The sequence below is a fragment of the Pipistrellus hanaki genome (genome assembly GCF_964339955.1).
Source record: "Pipistrellus hanaki genome assembly, chromosome: 1".
In the NCBI taxonomy this organism is placed as follows: Eukaryota; Metazoa; Chordata; class Mammalia; order Chiroptera; family Vespertilionidae; genus Pipistrellus; species Pipistrellus hanaki.
This window is the reverse complement of record NC_140503.1, coordinates 60,351,508-60,375,477: the sequence shown is the minus strand read 5'-3', so window position 1 is coordinate 60,375,477 and position 23,970 is coordinate 60,351,508. Positions and strand designations below refer to the sequence as shown.

Below are 23,970 nucleotides of genomic sequence, written 5' to 3'. Positions count from 1 at the left end.
TTTGACCGGAATCAAATCTGGGACCCTTCAGTCCACAGTCTGATGCTCCATCCACTGAGTCAAACCAGCTATGGCTCAGCCTACTCTTTAATAGGGCTGTTAACCTACTATATAATTCCCACCACACCTTCTACTCTCCCTCTGATTTACCCTTTAGTTTATATATAATAGAGTTATTTAACTTTTTTATTTAATGTGTGTGCATTTAATGTATGTCCTAAACACTTCTCTCAGTCACAGCGAGTGCCTGAAGGGCAGGAGCATCATGCCTATCTCTAAGCAGAACTTTGCAAAGTACCATGAGAAAGGTGCGTCCAATTGGAATTATTTTGTGTTCAGTGGGACTATTAAATATTTCAAGGCCTGAAAATATTTCATTTCCTCTGAAAAAACTGCCTCCCTTCATTACTCAGCTGGTTGTATCCCCTGCACCCCAGCCATCCCAGACCCAACCAGGACCACAATGCACTGGTAGACTTTGTGCCAAGAGGCTGGAACTGTTAGGACTCAGGAACTTCTTAGATGCACCATAGGGAGGGATTCAAAGGAAGTTCAACTGAGAGATCTCCCAGGTTTTTTTCCCAAGACACAAAGATGATAAATAGTATATAGAAACACCTACAAAGGTTTTTGTTTCCCTAATTGGATCGTGACTGATACACCATAGGTAAGTTCCTTACTTATTTGTTGACATGTTTATTACCTGTGCTCCTCCCGGCCCCCACCATGTACACTCCCTGGGGTAAGGACTTTGCTTTTTTTTTTATTGCCTTATCCCCTATATTATATTTCTCAAACAAGTGGAAGGACTCAGGCATTGAAAAAATGGGACACTCCCAACATCCAGGGAATAGGTGGGAGCTGCTGTAGGGAAAGTGATGATGGCATAGGTACAAAGTAGATTAGACTAAGGACTGGCATTTATTGGTACTAGGAAATTAGCCATTGCAATGACAAAATGACAGTGAGCTGCACAGCCAGTCTTCTTCTTTTCTTGACATCTGGGCAGTTAATCATGGTCAAATTCTACCAGGTCATTGAACTTCTGGCCATCTCACACTTCTGGATGGGACACCACGGAATCCCTGGGCCCTGAACAGAATCTTGGGGAATTGTGAAAATGGCCCAGAGGACTATCCATCACTAGCATTGCCTCTGCTGCTAAGGTCAGAGCCCTACAAAGCCTCTGTTGTGGTGGGGAGTGATGCAGCTTGTATTTGATCTTGAGTATTTTCTTCAAGCTTAAAATCTATGCAGTCGTCTTCTTGTCCAAGATATTATACATACAAGTCAACATTGATGTCTTTGTAACCCTTGATGTCCTTAAATTTGTTGCTCCTCAGGTTAGCTTGGATCTGCCTTTGGCCACTCTTGAAGGGGACAGTCTTTAGAGTGATGCTGGCCCTGTGTTGGGGTTTGAGAACTCCAATGCTATAGAGAGAAAGGAAAATGTCTGAAAAACTTAGATATTTGTGATCACCCCAAAGCCATTTTTCACTCAGCAAGCTGGTCTCTCCTTTCCCAGTTTTCTCAGAGCCTGGCCTAAGAAAGCCCATGTCCAGAAATGACAGCACAGACCTCAGAATAAGACAGGAGAGAAGGCTTGGCACCTTTAACACTTACAAGACTCTCTGCTGTTTCTTGAAGAGACCACTTCCTTCCACAGTCAGCACACAGTCTGTAACCTGTTCTGATAGAGGGTTTGAAAATATCACCTGTATGGAGAGTGGCTGGTTCACAATGGCTGCTCCTAAGACCTAAACAGAGAAATCAGAAGAAAGGAAGAAGCAGAGAATTAATCTCATTCTCTAATTCACCACACATGTGGAGGGCATTGTTCCCTAGGTCTGTTTCTTGAAGAGCTGAGCTTCCATGTCCATGTTTTTCCAACTGGGAGTTGAAAAACCCTAAAGACACAATAAAAAAAAAACTATTAGACTTAATAAATGAATTTGGTAATGTAGCAGGATACAAATTAACACCCAGGAACCTATGGCTTTTTTATACACCAATAATGAACTCACAGAAAGAGAAACTAAAAAAAAAAAATCTCATTTACCATTGCATCAAAAAAATTAAGATATCTAGGAATAAACTTAGCTAAGGAGGTAAAAGACCTGTACTTGGAAAATTACAGGACACTGAAAAAAGAGATAGAGAAAGAACATACCGTGTTCATGGACTGGTAGAATCAACATAATTAAAATGTCCATACTACCTAAAGCAATCTATAGATTTAATCCAATTCCCATTAAAATATCAATGGCATATTTCTCAGGCCTAGAACAAACTCTCCAAAAATTCATATGGAAAAAAAAAAAGACTCTAAATAGCCGCGCCAATCTTGAGAAAGAAAACTAAATTGGAGGGATCACAATAGCAGATATCAAGCTGTATTATAAAGCCACTGTTCTCAGAATAGCCTGGTACTGGCACAAGAACAGATATATAGACCAATGGATCAGAACAGAGAACCCAGAAATTGACCTAAGCCATTGTGCTCAATTAATATTTGACAAAGGAGGCAAGAGCATACAATGGAGTCAAGACAGTCTATTCAATAAATGGTGTTGGGAAAATTGGACGGATACATGCAAAAAAATGAAACTAGACCACCAACTTGCACCATACACAAAAATAAACTCACAATGGATAAAGGAGTTAAACATAAGAAAGGAAACCATAAAAATCTTAGAAGAATCCATAGGCAGCAAAATATCAGACATATGTCATAGCAATATCTTTACCGATACAGCTCCTAGGGCAATGGAAACTAAGGAGAAAATAAACAAATGGGATTACATTAAACTTAAAAACTTCTGTACAGCAAAAGAGACCATCAAAAAAACTACAAAAAAGCCCATTTCATGGGAGAACATATTTGCCAATGTTATATCCGATAAGGGTCTAATCTCCAAAATTTATAGGGAATTCATACATTTTAACAAAAGGAAGATAAACAATCCAATAAAAAAAAAAATGGGCAAAGGACCTAAATAGACACTTTTCGAAAGTAGACGTACAGAAGGCCAAGAGACATATGAAAACAAGCTCAATCTCACTAATCATCTGTGAGATGCAAATCAAAACGACATGAGGTATTATCTCACCCCAGTCAGAATGGCTATCATCAACAAATGACAAGTGCTGGAGAGGATGTAGAGAAAAAGGAGCCCTCGTGCACTGCTGGTGGAAATGCAGACTGGTGCAGCCACTGTGGAAAACAGTATGAAGTTCCCTCGAAAAATTAAAAATGGAACCCCCATTTGACCCAGCAATCCTAAATATATCCTAAAAGTGATTAGGGAGTGATCAGGCTGGCAGGCAGAAGCGGTTAGGGGCAATCAGGAAGGCAGGCAGGCAAGCAGTTGGGAGCCAGCAATCCTGGATTGTGAGAGGGATCCCAGATTGGAGAGGGTGCAGGCTGGGCTGAGGAACACCATCCCCACCCCCTGCCCCCATGCACAAATTTTGTGCACCAGGCCTCTAATGCTGCTATAAAAAAAAGAACTCTTACCATTTGCAACACATGGATGAATAAGGACAGCATTATGCTAAGCAAAATAAGCTGGTTGGAGAAAGATAAATATCACATGATCTCCTCATTTGTGGAATATAATGAACAACATCAACTGATGAACAAAAATAGATACAGAGGCAGAGAAGCATTGAACAGACAGTCAAACTTCAGAGGGAAGGCAGAGGAGGTTGGGAAGTGGAGTGGGGTAAGAGATCAACCAAAGGATTTATGCATATAAGCATAACAAATGGACACAGACACTAGGCAGGTTAAGGCATGTGCTAGGGGGTGGGGATAGCTAGAGAGAGGTCAATGGGAGAAAAAGGAGACATATGTAATAGTATATGTAATACTTTAAACCAGTGTTTCCCAAACTTTTGACATATGTGTACCCTTTCTATAATTTTCATAACGCTGAGTACCCCTCGTACTCATGAGAACGTAGTATTAGGCGCAGCTGAGCACGGTGCAGTGCATATCCCCACCGAACTCCGGTGCAACGCATACCCCCACCAAACTCTTCCCGTACCCCTGGGGGTACACATACCACACTTTGGGAAACACTGCTAAAGAATTTTTTAAAAGAATATTCTTTGGCAGTTTTTGTTTGTTTCTTCTGATTACAATTCTACCCCATCTCTTCCTTCCCTTTTATTATAAGTGGCTCATTCTGCCCGCACCGGTTTGGCTCAGTGGATAGAGCGTCAGCCTGCGAACTGAAAGGTCCCAGGTTCGATTCTGGTCAAGGGCAAGTACCTTGGTTGCGGGCACATCCCCAGTAAGGGGTGTGCAAGAGGCAGCTGATCGATGATTCTCTCTCATCGATGTTTCTAGCTCTCTATCCCTCTCTCTTCCTCTCTGTGAAAAAATCAATAAAAAAAAAATATTTAAAAAATATATATATAAGTGGCTCATTCTTTTCACATGAAGAGCTCATTCAGAGCTGTAGAGACAAGGAAGTAGCTTCAAGAAACCTAGAAGCACTTTTGGAAACCCTCCGAAGGCGAGGCTTGCCAGGTGCACGCTGCGGAGGGCACCATAGGTTCAGGCGGCAGCGTCAGGAAGCTGCTTGGCTTTGGTGAGGCAGCAATGGAAGGAAGGGACCCGTGACATCCCCCCTCCCAGAGGGTCACAGGCTGCCAGAACAGGGCTGTCCTCAGCGGCCATCTTTTCTAGTCCTCTTAATTGACAGTTTAAGAAGCTGAGGCCCAGGAGCTTGTCCAAGGACTCACAATCAGGAAATGGCAAATGAAACCTTAGCTGACCTTCAGGCAGTGCTCTCCCCCTTCTCAGGTCCCTCCCAATCGAGCTCATATTGACCTTGGGGAAGGCCGACAGTGGGAGGTGGCAAAGAGAGGGACCTCTCCATGGCAGCTGCTTAAGGTCCACCCACCAGGCATCAAATGGTGCAAGAGGATGGAAACATCACCCAGTGTATTCAGATAAACCTCCCAAGCTGGGGGGGAAGGGGGGGATTAGGAGGGGCAAAGGGGACGGGGAAGTACCCGGAAGCACCAGAAGAGGAGGAAAGGAGGGGCTGCTTCTCTGAGCAGACTCTCAGAGGGCTCCTCCCTCTCCCAGCTAGTCCCAAAGAACCCCCAGGTCACTTCCTGGGCTCTTGCTTACATTAATTATGATGGCAGGATACACTAAGGTGATGATCTTGTTCACCAGGATCTTCTCTGGACAGCTCTTCTCTTCTACCAGTGCACTGACACGAATCAGCTTGTCTGTTGACAGGTGCTGGCTGTACTGGGAGTAGGAGATTTGACAGCGATGGGTCTTTGCTGGGGAGAGAACACAAGGATGAGGTGAGACTGCTGTGGAAATCAGCTGGACCTGGTGGATATGGGGACCCTTTTATAGAAAGGAGGAAGCCAACAAGTGCTGAGCCCCAGTGAAGCAGGTACCAGATTTTCAGATGGAGAGACTGGGAAGTGAAGCGGACAGACCACAGACGCCCACTTGCCATTATTCCCAGCAATTGCCCAAGGTTATTCTGCTTGTAAATGGGTGAGCTGAGGCTCTAAATGTTGGATGACGCCAAAGCTCAGGTTTTCTCCACTAAGCCAGGCTGCTGCCCTTGAAGGAAGGGTAGAATGAAGAAGAGGAGACAGGAGGCAGAGGCAGAGGGAAGGAGGTAATGGAAGAAGAAGAGGAATCTGTGCTGAGGAGACACCAGGACGATGGTGTCACAGGGAAGCTCCAGAACCCTCCAGTTGGCTAGCTGGACCCCAGTGGTATTTCCATAACCCATCTTTGTACGGAGTCCCCATGCCCACACCCAGACCCCGTACCTTCTTTGGGAACAAGACTGATGAAGGCTGTGTCTTGCCAGAACGGGGGCAGGGGGCTGCCATTGTGCAGCAGAGACTGTGCACTCAGGTTCACTTTGAGGTCCTTGAGCTCCCGCGACATGTTGATGGCCAGCAGGACAAACTTTATGTCCTGGCCCATGTTGGGCAGGTCGAGCAGCTGTAATTCCAGGGAGACCTGGATAATATCACAGGGCCGGAGCGGGGGTGAATTCAGCCTCCGAGGCATGTGACTGGAAGGTTTTGAGTCTGCTTGGTAGTGGCCTTGGGACTTGCCCATCTTCAGCTTCTGAAGAGCCTTCTGAAACACCTGCCTCTCCTGGGGAGAACCTGGGAGGGCAGAGAGAGCACCAGCGATGGGTCAGCGGTTAGGCCGTGGCTGAACAGCCTCTCCAACAGCCATACCAACACTACCAGGTTGTTCAAACTTTCAGTTTCCAACAACAAACACTCCCTACAGTGTATCAGATGCTTTCTAAGTGCCAGGCTCTGCTCAGCACTTCACTCCTTTCATCCTTACATCAGCCATGAGAGAGAGATATTATTCTTCTTCCATACACAGATATGGAAAATGGGGCTTAGAGAGGTCATGTCAGTTGCCCAAGTCTCACAACTTGCTGGGGGCATAGTCCAGGTAGAAACCAAATCCGCCTGTGCTCATGACCAATAGACTATACCAGTGGTCGGCAAACTCATTAGTCAACAGAGCCAAATAGAAACAGTACAATGATTGAAATTTCTTTTGAGAGCCAAATTTTTTAAACGTAAACTTCTTCTAACGCCACTTCCTCAAAATAGACTCGCCCAGGCCGTGGTGTTTTGTGGAAGAGCCACACTCAAGGGGCCAAAGGGCCTCATGTGGCTCGCGAGCCGCAGTTTGCCGACCACGGGACTGTACCGTGGGGAAGGCGACGGCCCACAAATGTGGAGAATAAACCTCTTAAAGACAACAGGGCATGCTTTGATTTCTGTCCCAGCACTACATTATTAGTCAGGTGTAGACTACCTGAACATTGAGAGATGAGAAACCACAGTAAAAAAAAAATAAGAGGAAATTCAGTCACGCTGTGTTCCCAGAGCACCCAGATCTCAGTCCTAGGGAGGCTCGGTGGCCAGGAAGTGCAGGGGTACTCACTGTGCTTCCCTAAAATCCCAGCAGCTGCCTCCACTGAACTCTCACTGTAGCCAGGGCCCCGCTTTGCCCCCTAAGTACGTCCCACAACCACCCAGGCAGAGGCCGCTTCGTCTCCTTGCTCTGGAGGTTGTACTAAGCCTGTTTCATGCAGAAGAGAATCCGGAGACATTGGCTCAGTAAGAGTGGGCCCAGGGAGATGTGGACCAGATGCATCTCATCTGTGGTGTGCTCCACCTTCAGGTCTTGTTGGGCTGGGTGGGAGGAAACAGAACGCTGCCTGGCTGAGCAGCACACACAGGCCCACTGGAATATAGCTCCATGTCCCATAAGTTCACAGGGAACCCCGTGGACCTTGTAGCAAATTCTGCCCATGCCCCACCCACATTGCCTTGGCACTTGACGTTTCAATGCCCATGCGCCCTAATTTCAAATTCTAGCATCTGCTACTACTCTTTGCCTGAGGCTTTCTCTAATCTTGCATGGGGCAGACCAAAAGTGCTAGAGAATTTACTCCCCAACCCCTGACCAAAAGGATTTGGTGGATCAATAATAGCCCCTTGCCTCTTGGATGGGATAAATCTAGGGCAGCGATCTTCAACCTGGTGCCCCAAGAATTTTTAAAACATGCAATATGTGACTATTTAGTCAGGGGCACTGACCTCCTTTCCCTTAGGCTGTCAAATAAAAAATGGCGACAGCCAGCACAACAATAGAACCTGGTGTGTATGAATCAAAATTATACATATTTTTTTTATCAGATCAGCAAAATATATCTCTATGGTGTGCTGCGGAGTTTTAGTAATTAGTGTGTGTGCCATGAGATGCACAAGATAGACAGTCGCTGACCCTGGATGTTGTTCTACACGTTACGCTGAATCCCTGATAGGGTGGCCAGATTTAGCAAATAAAACTACAGGGCCATTTAATTTGAATTTCAGATTAACAACAAATAATTGGAGACATGGTTAGACTAAGGCAGTGGTCGGCAAACTCATTAGTCAACAGAGCCAAATATCAGCAGTACAACGATTGAAATTTCTTTTGAGAGCCGAAAACCGACTTCTGTGCCTGGGTCACGAAGATTCAGTCGCACTGCACGTGCGTGCTTGCATGTGGTATTTTGTGGAAGATCCACACTCAAGGGGCCAAAGAGCGGCATGTGGCTCTCGAGCCGCAGTTTGCCGACCACTGGACTAAGGCATTATTCATCCTGTATTTTCCCCGGCAACCCGCTGGCAGAGATCCCCAGACGGCCTGAGCTCCTGCTGCCCACATGCAAACAGGCTTGATGGGGTCCCCTGCTCTGGCTCCCTCCCCTTCCCTGTCTCCCTCGCTCACTCTCCTTCCTTCCAGTCGTTCTGGACTGCCTCACAGATAAACCACTTGTACTTGAATCCTTGCCTCAGGATCTGTTTCTGGGCACTCCAACCAAGATAACCCAGAGTGGATGGGGGTGGGGAGGGGATGGACGGTATTGCTGTGTAGCCCTTTCCTAGGCTTGGATTTTGGAGCTTCTCTATGTTGGCCCCAAAGGCCCGCATAGACAGACCAGACATCTACTTGCCAGCAATTGCTCAGCTACCCCCATCCCCACCTCCACACCTTCCTGATCCATCCTACTCAGATCCTGCCCCTCACCCTGCTTCTGGCCTTCATAAGCTGGATATGTTTGTTTGGCTCCCTAGTGATTGAACTGGTGATTGGTCTTCCTAAATTTCCAGAAATTAGTCCACAGCTGGTTAATTTAGCTGCCCCTTTGCCCCTGCTGGCTTGAATAAGAAGCCCCTGCCAGGTCTCCCACCTCTCCAAATCATCTGCAGGGAGGGAGCAAGAGTGAGCATATGGCCTTATATCAGCCTCGGTGCTGACTGGTGTTCTGATCTGTCTTCCAAACACCCAATAAAACACAGTAAATTATGCAATACATTAAAGAAAATTAATTTAATTCATTAATAAGCGTGTGTTTAGTTTTTTTTCTAAATGCCCCCATCTTCAGTAGGAAGCTAATTTGGGGAGAAGGCAGGGGTGAGGAATTCATATACTGTTGATGAGATGCCTGTCAGTGGCCCTAGAGCCAATGTGAGCATCTATGAGAAAGCGCTCACTGGCCAGTGGGATGGGAGGTGGGGGCATGAGGAAGTGAGGCAGTGGGGATTACTGAACTGGGAACTCAAAACTGAAGGGCTGAGGAGCCTGAACCTGGGTCCTGCCCCACAGACACCCTCTGTTCCCCAGAGGCCTGTTCCAGCGGGCTGAGGGGATCCCTGGGGTAGGGGGAAGGTGCCCACAGGACCTGGACTCTGAGGGGGCTGGCATAGTCATACCTTCTTCATACTTGTAGCTCTCCGTGATGTCATCCCGTTCATCACTCCGGATGCTCTTGGTGCTGATAAAATTGCCCACAGAATTCGTGTCCCGGTGGAGCCTCTGCTCCTTTCCTCCAAGGATGAGCCAGGACACACAGTCGGCATTCACCATGGAGAAGACAAAGGCCGTGTCGTAGTTCAGATCCACCTCTCCCTGTTTGATGGCTCTGACGGAGGCCGGGCCACAGCAGAACATGCCTGGAGGAGAGCAGAAGAGCGGAGGGGCCGTTGCAGGGACAGGCGGGGCCCAGGGCTGTTTCCCTGGGAGCGGGTTCTGCCTTTCCCATGGAGAGCCTCACCACTGCTCCTCTCCTGAGGCGTGGAGTCCAGCACCTGCCAGCCTCCGTACCCGGGAGGGAGGTCCAGTCGGGCCATCCAGCACTCATTCCAGACATGGAAATTCCTGAGGGAGAAGCCACAGGAGCCAGTGTCAAATGAGCGAAGGGCACGTTCATAGTGCTTGTGTTCCTTCTGAAGGGAGGCGGGGACGATGAGTGGGTGCACTGACCGTTAGAAAGACAGACTTAGCACACCCAGGCCTTCAGACCTCTGTGTTTGAGTAGTGATGGTTCTTCCTCCTGTGAGCCCAACCTGCCCTGCAAGGAGCTTTCCTCTGTTGGAAACTAGAGAATGAAGGCTTCCAGCGCCAGAGGAAGTTAAAAAACTCCCTCCCTCCCTCCCTCCCTCTCTCTCTCTGTCTCTCTCTCTCTCTCTCTCTCACAAAGTCCTTGTGCCGTTTCCTGTGTGTGCTGCTGACTCAGAGGCCATCATGGTCTTTGTGTCTGGGGGAAAGACTTCCAGTCCTCCTGCAACCCAGGCTGAGTATTAAATGAAGGAGGCAGCAAAGAGCAAAACCTCACCCAGGACAGGGAGCTCTTGTGATGATTAGATTCTAACTCAAATTTGTTGTTGTTGAGAACTGCTTCGAGCCCAGGAACACTGGATCTCAGCCCAAAGGCTGGGGCACAGCTCAACAACAACAAAAATTGGTTGGGGATACTGAGCTGTAGGGCTGATGAAAGTGGGGGTGGGGGGCATGAGAGGGTGTCAGTCTCACGTGTTCCGGTGGGGTTCGCCCTATACAGAGAACAAGAAGTGGCCTCTCACCAGACAGTGTCCTTCTTATTCTCCAAAATCCTGCCCGTGTGGTCGTAGTACTCATCTATGATCAGGTTCCCGTCTGTGTCGTGGCCAGAGTCAAAGTTGGTGATCACGCGGGTGGGGATCCCCAGGCACCTCATCACTGCGAAAAGGGCAGAAAACCTTTTGGGGCTGTGAATTCAGGAGCTCTGTGGCTTCCTGGGCTCAGGGACAGCATTCATTTAGCACCTTCAGGACCGAGCAGGAGCTGTCTGGGGTACTGGATTGGTGACTCCGCCAACCTTCCTCCACATCCTCCTGAAACCACTCTGTACAAAGGTGCAGGCCGCTTTGCACCTTTGCAACAAGCACTGCCAGGACCAACAGAAAGTCTGGGGAGTGCTGGGTTCCCCTGCCTGGGCCAGCAGGGCAGGGCAGGCACGCCTCTTTGGCAAGACTCCGTGGCCTGACTCAGTCTCACTTCTCTCCTGGCCATAAATTTCCACCTCCAAACCAAATACCTGGAGAGTTTTCCTTTCTGTGATAGAGATTGTTGGCCGAGGACATCAGAGTCTTAGGCAAGGAGTCCTGGGGTTTGGACTCCCCCTTTTCTCTGGGTGTATTGTCTTGGCAGCTTCTCAAAGAAAGCATCACAGATGCAGCCAGAGGGAAGGAAACTGTGTAACAGAAGCCGGGAAAAGGGAGGCTGTGCCTGGTGGGGCAATTCCGGAAAAGAGGTAGAATGTTATCTTTTCTCCGGAAGGTGCATCTCTTCCCTTTGCCAACCAACTTCTTTTCTTTGTCCTTTGCTCTATTTCTCCCACTCTGCATTCTTTTAAGAACAGCAACATCTCCCAGCCCACCCTACCACCAGTGCCCCGGGGATCCCTGTCCCCTAAAGTAATAATAATGACATCTACCAGCAGGCATGGTGCTGTTTTACATCCATTGTGCCCAGGACTATTCTACCTGGAAGCTGATGTTATTATCCCCATTTTGTACATGAGGAATCAGAGACTAAGTTTGCTTTCCTTGACCGAAGTCACACAGCTAAGAAGTGGCAGAGCTACCCCTCAAATCCTGGCTTTACTGCTAAGCCTGTACTCAATTCTGAGTTCGCCTCCCAGTATTATGCAAACAGTTCAGCATTCTAGTATTTTCACATTTTTACACATCTCAAGCACTTCCCTATGTTATCAAGTATTTGGCAAAAGTAAGATTTCTAGTGGTGGTTTTTTTATTTTATTTTATTTAAATATATTTTATTGAGTTTTTACAGAGAGGAAGGGAGAAGGATAGAAACCTAGAAACATCGATGAGCAAGAGACATCAATCAGCTGCCTCTTGCACACCCCCTACTGGGGATGTGCCTGCAACCAAGGTACGTGCCCTTGACTGGAATCGAACCCTGGACCCTTCAGTCCGCAGGCCGATGCTCTATCCACTGAGCCAAACCGGTCTTGGCTCTAATGGTGGTTTTTTAAGATATTTGGTTGGTTTCCATTTTCCCCCTGTTGTAAATAATGCTGTGAAGAACATTTTTATAGATCAATCTTTTTTCTTCCCTTGGGACAGATTCCAGGAGACAAAATGACAGTCAAAAAATATAGATAGTGGCTATTGGAAGATGGATGTCGACGGGAAGGCAGACTGCAGGACAGTGTGTGAGAGAACAAAAGGAGAGTGTGTGGATGTACAGGAGTGTATATTTGTGGGTGAGGGACAGCTAGACTCTAAGGGACTGTTGGGGTCTGCCGGACCAGGCTCCCCTGACCGGGCAGCCTCCACTGCTGCTGAAATCTCTCCCAGAGCCACTGGCTCTGCTGTGGAGACCATGCCATCCTGAAAGGGAGACGGGCTGCTATCGGAAGCCTGTGCATCCTGGGACTCCACAGCCACCACACCCAGGGAACAGCTTCGAGCCCAGGAACACGGGATCTCAAGCAGCGCAAATACCAGACTCGATGAGCTCTGCACCTTCTCACAGAAAGGTCAGATGTCACCTAGAAAAGGTGAGGTCTGTGATCCAGGCTGGAGAAGAAAAATGCGCACAATGGGATCTAGAGGTTTGGGGGAAGTTGACACCCCACAAAATCCGCGGCCGAGAGGCTAGCGTGATCTGCGAATGTAGAAGAGGATCCACAGGGCTGCTAGCAGAAGGGAACTCTAAAAATCAACCCATAGCTGGACTGGGTGCAATAGGCAGCCTGAAATTTTACCAGTGTGCCGGCTGCTTAGTGCCGGGGGGAAAGACTTGCACAGAGATGTTCACAGAGTTGCGCGCAGCACCAGAAAGTCGTGAGTTTGCACACTTACTCTGGCTCTTTTTTTGTCTTTAAATCCTTGCTTTTGATTACTAAGCCCAGTACATAGGATCACCCAATTGGGGACACTCTCAGAGACTGCATGGGAAAGTTGTTTTGGTGGAACCTGGAGGTTAGAGTGGGGTATAATGATCAGAGAACCAGCTCTGGGGCAGTCCATTCTCCCAAACCAGTATTAAGTGTGACAGGGAAAACAAAATGTAAATACTGGCTAGAGAGGACTCACAGCCCAGGAGGTCAATCCAGAAACACTGCCACCCAGGGGTTGAATCACAAATTGACTCTGTGTAAACACAAAAAAAGGAGTCTTAAGAAACAGATACTGCCTGCTGGAAAATCAGGACTGTGGCTTGCAACACAGAGGAGCAGTGGAATGCAGGGAACTTCAGTACTGTCCTGACTACTGGACAGGAAACAGGCATTCCAAACAGAACAGTAGAGGAAGTGAATGACCTTCACTACTGCGCATTTTTTTTTAATCTTTTAATTGAGATTTTAAAAAAATCAAAAAATGGGCAAACCTAAATAGAAACTTTTCAAAAGAGGACATTCAGAAAGCCAAGAGACACATGAAAATATGCTCAAAATCACTAATCATCCGAGAGATGCAAATCAAAACAACAATGCAGTACCACCTCACACCTGTCAGAATGGCTATTATCAACAAATCAACAAATGACAAGTGCTGAAGAGGATGCGGAGAAAAAGGAACCCTCGTGCACTGCTGGTGCGAATGCAGACTGGTACAGCCACTGTGGAGAAGAGTATGTTGTTTCCTCAAAAATTTAAAAATGGAACTCTCATTTGACCTAGTAATTCCACTTCTGGGAATATATCCCAAGAAAACAGAAAACACCAATTAGAAAGGATATATGCACTCCTATGTTCATAGCAGCACAATTTACAATAGCTAAGATTTGGAAACAGCCTATATGCCCATGGGTGGATTAGAAACTATGGTACATCTACACAATGGAATACCACTTTGCTATAAAAAAGAAGGAATTTTTACAATTTGCAGCAACATGGATGGAATGAAAGAGCATTATGCTAAGTGAAATAAGCCAGGCAGTGCAAGAAAAATACCACACGATCTCACTCATTTATGAATAATAAAGAACATTATAACCTGATGAACAAAAAGATAGATTCAGAGGCAGAGAAGCATCGAACAGACTATCAAATTACAGTGGGAAGGCTGGAGAGTGTTGGGGGATGTTGGTAAGAGATCAACTGAAAAACTTGTGTGCATGCATATAAGCATAACCAATGGACACAAGACATTGGGTGGGTGGGGTAATAGGGGAGGCTGGGAGAAGGTCAATGGGGAAAAAAAGGAGACATATACTATTATTTGTAATACTTTAAATAATAAAATAAAATTTAACAGATAGATAGATAGAGGCCATCAGTGACTGCGTGTTCCTCCTAGTGGTTAGACTCATGGCAGGACAGGTCTTTAGAAAATTCCTTTCCCCCTTTGACGAGTATTCATTGAAAAGAGTGCTGCGGAAACTGTAACCAAATGAGGCATTATGCTTACAGAAAAATCTCAAGGTAAAGTGTTGCAAAAAATAGTAGTGGCTGTTGGACTGGGCTCCAAAGGAAAGGGTGGAGAGCTTCAACCTGTTAGCATGAAATTTGAAGATACAGGTGTCCTTCCAAAATATGGAGGCACCAAAGTAGTTCTAGATGACAATGACTATTTCTTTTCTTTCTTTTTAAAAAAAATATATTTTATTGATATTTTACAGAGAGGAATTGAGAGGGATAGAGAGTTAGAAATGTTAATGAGAGAAACATCAACCAGCTGCCTCTTGTACCCCCCGACTGGGGATGTGCCTGCAACCAAAGTACGTGCCCTTAACTGGAATTGAACTCAGGACCTTTAAGTCCACAAGCCGATGCTCTATCCACTGAGCCAAACCGGTTTCAGCGACAAGGACTATTTCTTATTTAGAGATGGTAACCTTCTTGGAAAGAATGGGGACTGAAATAAATCACTATTGAAATGGTGTCATGTGGAGCTGGCCATTCCACTGAAGTTCTGAAATCTTTGGTCATATAAATAATTTCTGTGTTTCTTTTTTAAAATTTAAATATATTTTATTGTTTTTTTACAGGGAGGAAAGGAGAGGGATAGAGAGTTAGAAACATCGATGAGATAGAAACATCGATCAGCTGTCTTCTGCACACTCCCCTCTCGGGATGTGCCTACAACCAAGATGCATGCTCTTGACTGGAATCGAACCTGGATCCCTTGAGTCTGCAGGCTGATGCTCTATCCATTGAGCCAAACCAGTTAGGGCTCCATGTTTCTTTTATAATAAACTAATTAAAAAATATAGACACTTCTCAGCGTTGTTCACACACTGCTGTAATTTTTTAAATGTTCATAATTTTTAGTTCAAATACATATTTATATTAAACATGTGATTGCTTATAGATTTTAGTTTAGCTCCTTCTCACACTTTGGCACAAAGCCTCTCAAAGCTAGGGCATGGACACACCCCTGGATACGGCCTCAGACGGGGAGGAGAGAAGCTCAAAGGGGAACCCAGAGTTCTCCTTGGAGTGGCACGTCTGCACAGGGCCAAGGAACAAGGGCAGGGAGTGAGCAGAGCTGACAAGCGAGTTGTAGATGGAGTTGTCACAGGACAGCCTCAGAGGGGAGGGTGAAGGTTCAAAGAGTTGTCACTGAAGGAACCTGAGACGGGAGTGATGCAAGAGCATTCAAGTGACTCGGGAGCATGGCCTGGGCTAGGATTTATGATTGCAGTCAGACGGGTGGATTAAGATTACAGTCAGACGGGTGGATAACACTTATGATAATAAGAGAATGTGCCAAGAAGAACTGAGTAGAGAGAGCAGTGAACAAGCCTCTGCTCTTTGCCCTGGTTGCTGAACTCATGAGCAGCCACTGGAAGTGCCAGTGGTGGTGTCAACTCCCGCCCCACATGTCTGGATGGGCACAGAGTAGATGTGCATGGAGCTGTGTTGGAAGCAGGTTGTCTTTAACCTGTGCACGGGATTTCTGCAAAGCATCACTTCCAATGATTCACAGTTTGACAGGATGCTCAGGTGACTCACTGATAATTTCATGGGATTTGAGTCCCTCATAAAAAGGAGACCAATATGGGGTGTGTTTGTGTGTGGGCATCCACAGGCCTGCACGCTCACATGGTGATATTTGGACAAAGGTGGAGAAGGTCTCCGAGTTGGGAAAGACAACACCCAGCATGAGTTACTATCTCTCTTCACTTGGCCATGTAGCACTTACTCAGTGACAAGTGTGAAGCCCTAGCTATGAACCAGGCAGTGAGTTAGATGCAACGTTCGCAGAAGCGAAAGACATTCCTGCCCTCCCGGAGCGCGGCCTCACTCCTGACTGGTGGCAGGCACTGTGCTGATGGTGCATTCGAGCACGCAGTCTGATTCAGGCTGGACATGAAGGTTTCTTACCAGTTCTCCCTCCACCACCAGCCCTGCCTCCCCATAAGAAAATATAGCTCCAATTTTATAAGAGAAACCAGTGGAAAGGTAGAGTTCAATTCATTGAAATTCATTTGGCCAGCTTTGCTATCACACTTCCATGGCTTATCCTGAAGAATGGAGGCAAAGCCCCAGCTAATATAAAGTCAAAGTAATTGCATTTAAATGTGATGATTTTTAGCATCTTTTAACTTCTCCCGGGTTGTAGTAAGCTTCCAAATGGTAAATGTAACCACTGCCTGCTCAACCTCCCATGCTTTTAATGTTTCCCACAAGATGATCATCTTGTCTTAGTTTTTCAGATATGTTAGCACGAAGTCATATTCTCACTTGTTTGCAGTGACAATAAGACCTAAAACTGCTCTAAAAAATAAAGCCTACTTAAAAAAAAAAAAATAACCCTAGCTGGTTTGGCTCAGTGGGTAAAGCATTGGCCTGTGGAGTGAAGGGTCCCAGGTACCATTTAGGTCAAGAGCAATGCCTGGGTTGCAGGCTCAATCCCAGTATGGGGTGTGCAGAGGCAGCCAATCAATTATTCTCCCTCATCATTGATGTTTCTATCTCTCTATCTCCCTTCCTCTCTGAAAACAAGAATTAAAAAAAAATGTAAGGATGTAAAGAAACAAGAAAATATGATCAGAAAAATTGTCAGTCAATAAAATTAGATCAAGAAATGACAGAAATCATGGAACTAACTGACAAGGACATTAAAACAGGTATTTTAAATAGATATGCTCAAGAAAAAGTAAAGGAAAACATAAACATAATAAGAAAAATGGAAGACAAAGAAAAGACTCAATGAAATGTTTAAAAAGCCTCGCCCAAGGATATTTTTTCATTGATTTTTAGAGAGAGTGGAAGGGAAAGGGAGAGACAGAGAAAACAAACAAACAAACAAACAAAAAAAAAAAACCAATGTGAGAGAGACACAACTATTGGTTACCTCCTGCCTATGCCCAACCTGGTACAGGGGATCGAGCCTGCAGCCGATATGTGCCCTTGATAGGAATCAAACCTGGGACCCTTCAGTCCGTAGTCTGATACTCTATCCACTGAGTCAAACCAGCTAGGGCCCAATGGAACTTTTAAAGGTGAAAAAAATACAATCTATAAAACAAAACAAAACAAAAATACTGGACAAAATATACAAGATAACAATACTAGTATACTGTCCTGGCTAGTGTGCTGGATGGTTCGAGTGTTGGCCCATACACTAAAGGGTTACTGGTTTAATTCCTGGTCAAGGGCATTCACCTGGGTTGAAAGGCAACCAATTTATTTCTCTCTCACACATTGATGTCTCTCTCTCCCCCCTCTTTCTCTCCCTTCCACTTTCTCTAAAAATCAATGGAAAAAATATCCTTGGGTGATGATTAACAACAGCAACAAAAGGTAATATACTTTTTTTATAAGAACACCTTTATATACAATGCTATATATTAAGCACATAAAAATGTTTCCCTCTCTTGGGGGGAAGTAAATGGGAATGGTTTATGAGATAAATGGGGGAAATCAATTAATTAGTTACATTTTTTTAAATGAGGGGCCTGAAGAAGACCTATTACGATAAATGCCATGACACGAGGAATGTGATTAATCTAATCCCAAACACTCCAAGGAACAAAGCAAGGAAATAAACCCAAAAAGTGGTAGAGCCCAGCTGGTGTGTGTCAGTGTTTGATCATCAACCAATGATCCAGGAGATCTTGGTTCAATTCCTGGTCAGGGCCCATGCCCTGCTTGTGGGCTCGATCCCCAGTGGGGGCACGCAGGAGGCAGCCAATCAATGATTCTCATCATTGATGTTTCTATCTCTCTCCATCTCCCTTCATCTCTCTGAAATCAATAAAAATATATTTTAAAAAAATAATTAAATAAAAATAGAAACCTTTTAAACAAGAGCCTGCAAGACCTTTGGAGCCTAAGAGGCAGAGATGAAAACATCGGGAGACTAATTATAATAGCTAACACTTATGTAAAACTAACCATGTGCCAGGCATTTTTCTAGATGATTGCCACATATCAATTAACAACTCAGTGAGGGAACATTTCATACAATCCTTGATGCCTCATAAATCCATGGAGAATAATGGTAGATTTGTGTGTAAGCCAAAGATTGAAGCTAAATAAATCACGAGGGCCTTGACTGAGGTTCCTTTCTTTCAGAGTAAATGACTCAGTAAAAACAATGAGGGCAAGAGCTATTATATTGAAATAACTCTATACAAACAAGTGAGGAGAAATCTTAGGTCCGTGAAGAGAGGAGGTGCCCAGCCCCAAGCTCTCAGGCTCCTCACCTTCCCACCATTTCCCACCTTGGCTCAGGGCCAAGGGCCCTACTTCACAGAGGAGATGATACCACACGGACCTGCTCACAGTCACATGTTCAAGTCTTCCGACCCTCAGCCGCTCACTTCTGCCCCCAATGCTACCCCAGGCAACTGTGGGTAGGAACCTACCAGGACCAGGCATATTCCCAGGATGCCTGGCTTAAAAAAAAAAAAAAAAAAAAAACTTTATTGAGATAACTCACATACTGTAAAATTCGCCCTTTTAGAGTCACCACTTCAGTGGTTGGTAGTATATTCACAGGTTGTACAACAATCCCCACTAATAATCTCAGAACATTTCACCTAAAAAAAACCTCTATGTCTACTAGCAGTCACTTTCCATCCCCCCTCCCCCCTGCCCTGGCAATCACTAATCCACTCTCCTGTCTCTCTGAATTGGCCTATTCTGGGCATTGCACATATATGGAATCATACAATAAGTGGCTTTTGAACTCCTGGCTTTGGGGAGAATTTTCAGGCAACAGATCATCACTGTCCCCTCTGTTTCTTGTACAGTCTGAGGCTTCCTGGATACTTTACAGACCTCAGCCAACGGCTGAGGGGCTGACCTTGTCATAAGGAGTGGATGGCCAGAACAGGATGACTGAGTCTCGGGGCAGCTGGGTCTGAACATTGAGCGTAGGCCAGGAATTTCTCTGAAATTCTCCAAGTAATAGACAACTAAACAGTTGTCAAGGAAACAGGCCATCCAAAATTATAGCACTATTTTGATGCATCCAAAGTTTCATTTCTGTGATTTTTCTTTAGGAACTCAATGTCAATTAGTTCACATTAAAAAATGCAATACTGGGCCGAAACCGGTTTGCTCAGTGAATAGAGAGTCGGCTTGGGGACTGAAGGGTCCTGGTTCGATTCCAGTTGAGGGCATGTATCTTGGTTGAGGGCACATCCCCAGTAGGGGGTGTGCAGGAGGCAGCTGATTGGTGTTTCTCTCTCATCGATATTTCTAGCTCTCTATCCCTCTCCCTTCCTCTCTGTAAAAAATATATTTTAAAAATTAAAAAAAAATAAAATAAAAAACGCAATACTGGGAAGTAGAGATGGGAGGATGTACTTCTGGGTCAGACAAGATCACTTGATCACTTTCGATTTTCTTTTTTTTTTTCACCTGTAAAGTGACAGTAATGATATCTACTTTGCAAGTGGTTGTGAGGATTAGAAAGTATGAAAGTGCTCAGTGTGTGCCTGAAGCACAGAGAATGACATGGTGGCCGCTAGTCATGTCTGTGCAGTATATGGCCTATTGGTTAGAGCATGCCGGACCTGGATGTGAGCTTCGCTCCACCACTCAGACTCTCCATCTGCAAAATTAAGGTGATGATCGGACCTAATTCATAAGGTCATTTGAAGGATCAAACAGGACTATCCTAGCTAATCCTGAACACTCACTGTAGCCAGGCTCTATTCTAAGAATTCTCCATGCATGAACTTAATCCTTTGAGGAAACGTGAGGCACATGTTAAGTGATTTGTCCAAAGTTATTCAGCCAACTAATGGCCTTGCTGGTTTTTGAAGCCGAACAGTCTACCTCTGGAGCCCACATGCCTCACCATTACTCTAAGCTGTCAAAGTTTTAGCCCAATTCCTGGAACAAAGGAAATCTTCCATAACCATCAGCTATTGTGATTGTGAATAATAGTAATGTTTGGCAGATGAACCGGGTTAAGGAGCCTGATAAATCTCTAACTTTTAATGGAGGATACAGACTGGGTCTTACCCATTTTTGTATCCAAAGGTATTTGAGGCATAGTGAATAGCATAGAATAAGGACTCAATAAATAAGGGTTATTAGATTGAGTTTTAAAAACTGATATACTTATTAATATACAACATGGTAAGTCTTTCCGGAAAGGCTGGTGCTAACTGAGCTTCAGTCGGACCCACGTAGCCCACATTTGATCCACCTTGCCCAACCCTTTGCTTTCCAGATCACTATAGAGCCATTATTCTCATAAACATTTTAATTGGTCTCCTCTCTTTCATAATCTCCGCTCACTGGCTCCTCCTCTGTCATCAACCAGTTCCCGATAATCACACACCAAATCCTGGCCCTTTCGTTACACACGTACACCTGGCCCATTAGACTCGAAGCTTTTCCAGGCACAGGGAGATTTCCTCTCTATCGTGCACAAACAAGATTGATCCGTCCTCTGCCTCCTCCCTCAATGACTCAGACATCCTAGTTTACCCAAATGCCTTTAACTTTTATCTGTCACACAATCAAAGCTGTCAGATTCCTGGTTTCTTATTAAAACAAAACAAAACACCAACAAACCAATCAAAGCATTCTTTGACCAATCAAAGCATTCGCCGCAAGGCAGTGCAGCTGCAGGGGAGGAATGGTTGGGGACCTCCTCCTCCCCAGCCTGTGTGAAGTCACCCTCTGTGGGTGTTGACAGAGATCTCCTTGTGCCCTTGGACAGAGGCCTGGCCTTTGCTCACAGCCCCGGGCTCTCTGGCTTCCTCTAGGAGACTGGAGCTGGATTCAGCACACATATGCATACAGGGTGCACCAGGCTTTGTCCTCTAGGGAATTTCTACACAAAAGGCCTCACTCCTTGATTAATCCAAGTTGTGGGCAGATCTGGCCTCCCTGGATTGCACTAGAGAGTGCTGTGAACAAAAGCCACCCTTGGCATCTTTCCCCAGGTAACATTAACAACTTCCTGATTGTGACCCACGTCAAGTGTATGGATAAGCATGCCAAGAGGCTAAGAGCTGGCCTAGGCCGGGTGGGGGGAGGAGGGGGGGCGGGGGGGGGGGGCGGGCCAAGAGCAAGATTCCAGGGTGAGGCAGATCTCCTCCTGCTACCTCCATTGTGCAACTCGTTTCCAGGTATCAGTTTCCTCAGCATTTACCTGCCACTTCCTTCTACTTGCTCCTCTTGCCACATGCAAACCAACTTCCACCTGCGTTCTTTCCCACGTGCCTACTATTCTTTTTAGCTTTTCTTTTACTATTGTTGCATCTACTCCCTATCTGAAAAGTTGATCTACCATTCCCCCTCACCCCATAATCCCCCGGCCTGAGCCAGGCCTCCAGACCTCCAAACTTGTGCAACTCCAAATTCCAGGTCATTGCACTTTGGCGGTCACCTTGCTCTGGCCCCATGGTCCATACACCACTGCTCAGATGCACATTTCCCTCTCATATGAACATCTTCATTAAGACCATTCTCTGTGCTAATCACTTTGCAAGGTTTTCTAATTACTTGGCCTCTCCTCTCTTTCCTAGCTTGCACCAGACACTTTCCAGCCAGGCTCTGTTAGGAGAGAGGGAAGGGTGCCAGGTTCGGGGACGTGTGTGATTTCTACCTCAAAACCATCCTCTGAAATAAGCCCACATCTGTGAAGCCCGAGGTTAGTGAAGACACTTTTTTTTTTTTTTTTTTCCTGGAAAGAGTTTCCAGGAAACCCACACAGTTCCCACCAAAAACATTGGGTTTTTGGTGGGAACTGTGTGAGATGGGGATAAGAATTACTTGGAGGGCTAATATGTGAGCCATTGCATTTTTGGACATTTCATGGGGAACTCTCTTCTTCCTACCTGTGCACATGATGGCTGCAAAGACCCAGCACTGCCCGTAGCGCACTGGCTGGCCTGTGGAGTGCCACTGCTTCAGGATGGCCACGCTGCCAGTCCACTCGGCAGGGTTGGTGCCGTCTGAGAAATTCTCACTCCAGTTTCCATTGAGCACCCCTTTGTCATCATTGCTGTTGATCTGAAGAGAAGCCATAGGTAGAAGAATTAGAAGCATCCTTTTCATCAGCAGGATGTGAAGTGTGAGCGGCCTTGCAAGGCCTGTGGGCCTGGGACACAGAGGAGGCTTTGCTCTCATTTTCCTGGGAACTTCCGGACCCGCTGGGGAAGGGGTTAGGATGGGAAGCTGGCCATCCTGACTTGTGTTCCACTGGTAATTGGTTTATTATTCTATTTCTACACACCCCCTTACCCTTCTCTTCCCCATCCCCTGCAAAGCTAGAACTTGGCTTTGGTAGCTTTTAAAAATACTCAGAGCGAAAGAAACTTAGAAACAATAAGATCATTTCACAAACTACAGCTATGCTCAGCCTTTCCCAAAACACGCAATTGGAATCAATAGACATGATGGCCCACACCCAGCTATTTCAGAGCTCAGTTGAGAAAAAGCCTGTTAGCTATACTTTCATCAGCCTTCGCCATAAAGGCTTTGCAAGAGGGCCTGTGCCTCTCAACTCCTCATTCTCCCATTTCAGGGGCAACTGTGAGTGAGCAGGGCTCCCCTGGCACAGGGTCCTCCCTCTCTGCACACGCCCTGAGTGGGCAAACCCAGGCCCAGCCTCACCATGGCGCACACCACTCTGCTGATGTAGACAGGGCTTCCCCGAAGAGCACAGTCTGTGGCTGGGTCAGTCTGGAAGTTCAGGCTCTTGTCTAGCAGCTCCAGGCAGATGTTGACGATATTGTCTTCAAACTGCAAGGAGAGATGCAGAGAGGCTTCGCACATGAAGATATGGAGCTGCCCCACTCAGCTCTCCGACGGAGTGTGTTTGAAATGCAAACCCACTTGGACGGTAACTGTGTCTAGTAGCACAGCCATGAACTCGGGGGCAGGTACAGGGTCTCCAAGCTCTGGGATCACAACTCCCCCACTTGGTATGTCCTGAAAGTCAAGCCCTTGGAGTTTTGTCAAATGTGTCTGACCGGCTGAAAAATCGTTTCTCTCTCTTCTCTCCTCCATCTCCACACTCTTGGACCTCATGAGCTGTTCTTGCTAAAGCCACATTGCCTCATCTTCCTCCCCTACCTGCTGATCCAGCTCATCATTGGTAGTTAAGGCTAAGGCGATGGCCCCAACTTGCCATGGTGCCTGCGATTCAGCAGGGCTGTGGGCTGACTAATAGCATGTGCGTTATGGAAACTTCCCACCCAAGGCAGGCGAGGTGAGGATGCCGCGTGTCCTGAGGCCTTTCACTGAGTCCAAGCCTGGCTTAGCTTCATAGCGCTGGCTACATCTCTACTCATCAGGTTCAGGTATGATGACGTAGCCAAGGTCTGTCTTCCCTGCCTAAGTGTATGCCCTGTATCTCTCCAACTTTCCGTGGAACTTCACACCCCAGATCTGGCACAGTGCTCAGCACAGAGTAGGGGCTCTGCGCATCTTTGTTGAATGAGAGTAAGTGAATTAATTGATTTCTATGTAACACTGGGCGATAAACAGGACTTGGAGGCTCTCAGATCCATTTTCCCCAAGGGATAGTTTGATTAGTTCACTTTTCTGCTTTAAAATGTTCAAAGAGCCATGTGACCTACAGAATCAAAGCTCTAGCCTCCTCTACAAGACCCATAGACCCTCCCTGATCTGGCCTTCTTCTATTTCTCAGGACCCTCGCCTCACCAGTTTTGCT

General features: G+C 46.1%; 1 protein-coding gene across 1 annotated transcript; it reads right to left on the bottom strand.

The window, feature by feature from the left end:
* Positions 1–1,002: 1,002 nt before the first annotated feature.
* Positions 1,003–22,294, bottom strand: TGM5 (transglutaminase 5; the record flags this gene model as incomplete). The annotated part of the gene is given in 9 exon segments (XM_084903565.1): positions 1,003–1,431; positions 1,624–1,757; positions 5,147–5,307; positions 5,818–6,165; positions 9,295–9,534; positions 9,636–9,739; positions 10,444–10,579; positions 22,102–22,201; positions 22,205–22,294. Coding segments are annotated over 9 exon segments (1,467 nt in total). The 3' UTR covers positions 1,003–1,277.
* Positions 22,295–23,970: the final 1,676 nt, after the last annotated feature.